Source organism: Nestor notabilis, unplaced genomic scaffold (genome assembly GCF_000696875.1).
Source record: "Nestor notabilis isolate BGI_N333 unplaced genomic scaffold, ASM69687v1 Scaffold31529, whole genome shotgun sequence".
NCBI lineage: Eukaryota > Metazoa > Chordata > Aves > Psittaciformes > Psittacidae > Nestor > Nestor notabilis.
In genome coordinates, this window is record NW_009943726.1 from 1 (window position 1) to 5,164 (window position 5,164).

The window sequence follows — 5,164 nt, forward strand, 5'->3', positions numbered from 1 at the left end:
CGGGCGGGACCCTTCACCTGTGTCGGTTTGTGTTCCCGCTGTAGCCTTGATTAGTCTGTCCTTCGGGGGAGCGGTCGGACTGATGTTCCTGATGCTCGGATGTGCCCTTCCCCAGTACAAGTAACGTGCACTCTCTTCCTATTCCTCGTATCTTTTTGCATGCCTGTAACTGTGGAATAGTTTTGCTGTCGTTAATTATGGTCCTCTGTGGGTGGGAGGGATTTGGGTTTTTTTTGGCTTAAAAAAAAAAAAAAAAGAAAAAAACCCAAAACCATCCAGGGTTATTTCATTGTAAAAGTGATGGCAACAGAAATTAAGTTTTAGCAGGCCTGGCTGCAAACTGCTAACGAATGCATTGCCCTAACACGTCCCCAGTGTTGTCCCTCTGGTGTTGACAGGCAGACGGCTTCTCCCAACGTAGATAACAAGTGTGTATTATTGGGGAAGTGTTTGCCCTTTCTCTGCCTACTTGGGGCTGTCAGTGACTATCAGGTGGGCACTGCACCATGCTTTGTAATGCAGCCTCTGCAATAACTGTGTGCGCTTCTGGTCTGCTCATTGCCGTCTCCCTCTTGCCAAGAGATACAGAGTAGTAGACTAGAAATTCAGAAAGTTAGACCTACGGCTTTGACCCTTTGCAAGTGAATGCTGACTTTAACATAAAATCTTTTAAATTGACTTATTTAATGTTAAATATCCTGTTAGTAGCCATGTTAGTGGTTGTGCATTGCAGTTCTCTACACATATGACTTGGTTTTTTTACACCAGCTTGCTTATGCTCCAAAACCAGGGCTGGTGGCACAGTCCCTTTAGTAAGGAGATCATTATGCAGTTATACAGCCACACTCCAAACAATGCCATGAGGTTTTACTGAAACAGTGGGCAGCTGCATTGGTATGGCGAGCTGCAAGCAAAGAAAGAAAACATTGCCAAATGTGATGGTGCAGTTTTTGTAGGGTTTTGTTGGCTACATTCAGATTAAAGAAAAGCCTTGGTGCCCCATGGCAGCTGATTGTTGGCTGAGAACAGTGCTCTGTGCCGTGGATGCGCACTAAAAGCTGGCAGGTTAAACTTCAGAGCTCAGCTCATGTTGTGAGGTGGCGTTAGATGTAGGCTTGCTTAGTGAAGTCATGCTTTGTGAATATCCTCTTAGTGAGCTCTCTGCTGCTGCTGAGGTCAGCTGAAGCCGCTCACAAAGTGGTTAATGTCAGCTGGTTCCAAAGAGGATTTGCTTTCTCTGGGCATGTGCCTGCCTGTCCTGAATGTGGGTGCTGGATAGGGAAAATGTCTTGCACTGATTCTTAGGAAGAATGTGAAGTAAATCAAGTTAACCTTAACTTTTCTTCTCCTTTCTTTTTCAGTCAGTACTGGCCACTTTTTGTTCTGTTTTTTTACATCCTGTCTCCTATCCCATACTGCATAGCAAGAAGATTAGTAGATGACACTGATGCTACAAGTAATGCCTGCAAGGAGCTAGCAATATTTCTTACAACAGGCATTGTTGTCTCAGCATTTGGGCTACCAATCGTGTTTGCCAGAGCAGAACTGGTTAGTAATATTTCGGTCTATTCTTTTTATTTTGTTTTTCTTAGAAAACTTTGTTCTGTTCTTTTATTACTGAACGTAGAGCTCTCGTGCACTAAGCGGTTCTTATAAATGCATACTTAAGATGCTTGCTGTGGAAACAGAACAGGATTTCTTGCCTGCAAGAAAAACTAATACTCAAACCAGAAGCATGGCAGAATGTCGAGATTGCCAATAGCTTCATGTGGCCATTGATTAAACCCTAACAGCCTGTATGCAGTGCAGAGAAAATGGGCTAGAAAATGGTGCGGAAACTGAACAGGCAAATAAACAAACATAAAGTGTATAGAATACTGTGAAGGCAGTTTGTGGAACTTCAAATGAAGGCAGTTGGGCTAAAGCAGCATGAATAAACAATTCTTTTTTGCACTCACTGTAGGTTGTATGGGTGTTATTTTTTTTAACTTTGGAGTTGTCATTACATCTTTCCCAATATATGGCTTTTCACTGAAATCCTTTAAAAGATGACCTTGTTTGTGTGAATTTCAGAGACCACTACTAAGTCCAAAAATCATGGAGTGCTCTTTCACAAAATCTCTTCAGGCAGGAGCAGCTCAGGTGGTCAGTTTGAATGCCTTTGAGTAATCCACTTACTCTCCTTGGAAAACAGTCACCTCCTTTTAGTTACTGGGATACTACTATATAAGTGTTCGAGGCCAGGCTGGATGGGGCTTTGAGTGACCTGCTCTAGTAGAAGGTGTCCCTGCTCATGGCAGGGGGTTGGAACTAGATGAGCTTTTGAAGATCTCTTCCAACCCAAACATTTCTATGATATCTGCAGGTATTTCATTCTTGAGTGTCTGCTTAAAAAAACATCTTACAGCATGGTCAGCAGGTCTAGCTGGGCTGCAGATGTGTTTGATGCTGTTACCTAGCCTTACTTTACTATTCTTGGATGCTGCAGTGAAACAGCTCTGCCTGCTAACCAGCACTTTGAGCATGGCTGAAAGAAACTTGCAGTGCTGCTTGGCTAGATGTGAATTGGTTGAGTCATTCTGGGTGAACCCAGCCTTCTTGGTGTAACCCCAAATAAAGAGATGCCACCTTCTTGCATCATGGACCTGTTGCTGAACTTTGTCTAGAATGTGATATTAAAACATTACTTTTTTTCTTGTCAGCATTCGGTTCAAAACATGTCTAACAAAATTCCCCTTGTTCACAGATCTACTGGGGCGCGTGTGCGCTTGTTCTTACGGGGAATACGGTCATCTTTGCCACCATCCTAGGATTTTTCTTGGTCTTTGGCAGCAATGACGACTTCAGCTGGCAGCAGTGGTGAAGGGAAGACGAGAGAACTATCACAGGCATCTTGTCATGCAGTGGCCATCCATACAAATGAGAGAATGGGCAATAAAGAGAAGTAGCGTAGCAAGCCTCTTGAGTATTCTAGATGCTCCTTTTCACCTTGTTCGTTCTGAGTATATTACTGTTGCTGACAGGGTTCCTACATTTTTCATGAAGTGGAGAGATGATTGATTTCATTTTTACCTATGGTATGTTTTTAGGTGCTCTCTTGGTTTAAAATTGTCGTCCTTCTGTCCGGTGTTTATGTGAAGCTTTAAATCTGAAACAAGAACATTTAAACATGGTTTCAAAGAAGATTTAAAGTTATTGGGTTTTTTGTTTTATTTTTTTTTTAAGAAGTTAAGCATTAATACTGTGTTTCAAAATAACTTTTTTTATATCGTGATTAAATTATATCCAAGCTGAATGGAGGTAAGAGGTTGTGCACCACAGTTGTCAATTACCAGATCAATAGGTTGTTGCTATGTTTTAGCAGAGGCAAAGCAGGGTGGGGAGTGCCAGTGGCAGGTTTTTCTTCAGCCCATACCTCAGACTGGGTGATGAATGTTGATAGCCTTCATTTCAGGAGAAGGCTGAGGAGCAGGTAGAGTTCTTTGGGAGAAGTCCCAAATTTTAACAACGCTAGCACTTTTACCTGCTTTGTTATCAATTCTTGAGGGGATGTGATATTCAAATACTCTGTAAATGTATTGATGCTATGACATACAAAACTAAAGTGTATTGTAGGGGAAGGGAAAATGATGTTTAAATTCCATTTTTAAAAAAAATATCTTTTGAACTCTTCCTATTTATAAGTATTGTATGGTTTTGAACTTTTATGTCAACTTTTTACCACAAAGATGGTAAAATGTTCATTTATGGAACTACTGGTCTGTGTCAATTTGAAGCATATACAAGGCTATTTCCTCCTTCCCCTTTTTAATTTATTTTATACATAGTATATATATATAAAATAAAACAGATTAAAACTTTGTGTTAACTTGCCTAAGAATAATTTTATTTTTTAATTTTGTTTCCTTCCACACAGTGCAGCTGAGATGTGACTTTTTTGGAAGTCACTGTCTGAACTGTGAGTTCACTGTCTGTTTTTATGTTCTTATGCACTATTGGTTACTAAGATTTAATGTTATGTCTGTAACTGTAGCTTGTGTTCTGTAAGATTGCACATGTAGCTTCAAATATTTAAGACAAGTTTTCTGCATACCTCTCAAATTGTCTGGATTTTTCATTTGAAGAAATCTTCCATTAGACATTCCATCATGAGACACCTGATGAGTGCCAGGTAACCAGGTTTGATTGTACCACATGCAGGGATAAACTCAACCAAACATACTTCTTAAGTATATTTTTGTTCAGTTCTTAAAGCATCTGTGAAACTTACTTTGCATAATTAAAAGCTGACGATTGCTTAGGCTTTGTTTAACATTGGTGCAGTATGAAAAGGCACAGGTCTTAGCTGTAGTATTTGTATGTGGATGTAAACAAAATGTAAAGCTTGGCTATTTGAAGTCTGATAATAATGGTAGTTACAGGGTATACTTAAGGAACTGACACCAGCAGGGGTGTAGCTACCTACATGTGCTGCTTTGTTAATGTTGTTTTGTGTGTAAAATAAGAGCTCAGTTTTACTTGTGCTGATAGAGAAACAAATAGGTGCCAAGAACCTGGTGTACGAGCCAGTCAGCAGCAGATGGTCTCAGCGACATGTAAGCACTTCACCAGGCTGCCTGTGATGCATGTGACTTTTGGAGGTGTGTGAGGGCTGTAGAATCACTCCTTCCATCACCTTTTCCAGTGGGACTTCTGCATCCCTGCCCCCAGCACGATGGACACTTTGGAAAATCTTCCAAACCAGTGGCTAAATTTGAAGTACTTGTGAAGGAACGCATAGGGCTTGTACGAATTGACTCTGTTACCAACACTGTTTTCATGGTCAGGAACTATGTTTTCTTTCTCATTCTTGTACTGCTAAGCGGACTTCTCTATGTAATGCTTATCTTCAGATCACTGGCCATAGAGCTGACTGTGTTTATTGGCCATGCATTTTTTGTATGTTAACTGCATTACAGCATTTCCTTCTGTTTGCACACTGAGTGTGTGCAGTGTTGCTCTGATTTATGAGCTAGACACTTGAGAGGTACGATGCTTCCATATAAAATGCACTGAGATGGCGTTACCATCCTCTAGAGGGAAAAACTGATCAAAATTTTAAATAGCAATCGAGTTCTGTATGTTTAATCAAAAATACTCTAATAAAAGAGTATTTTGTTTAAAG

General features: G+C 40.5%; 1 protein-coding gene across 1 annotated transcript; it reads left to right on the top strand.

Annotated features, from left to right (window-relative positions):
* The first annotated feature begins 48 nt into the window (after positions 1-48).
* LEPROTL1 (leptin receptor overlapping transcript-like 1) lies at positions 49-3,194 on the top strand. Its single transcript, XM_010022072.1, has 3 exons — positions 49-120; positions 1,362-1,548; positions 2,747-3,194. The coding sequence occupies exons 1-3, from the start codon at positions 83-85 to the stop codon at positions 2,861-2,863; spliced, it is 342 nt and encodes a 113-aa protein (XP_010020374.1). The 5' UTR covers positions 49-82; the 3' UTR covers positions 2,864-3,194.
* Positions 3,195-5,164: the final 1,970 nt, after the last annotated feature.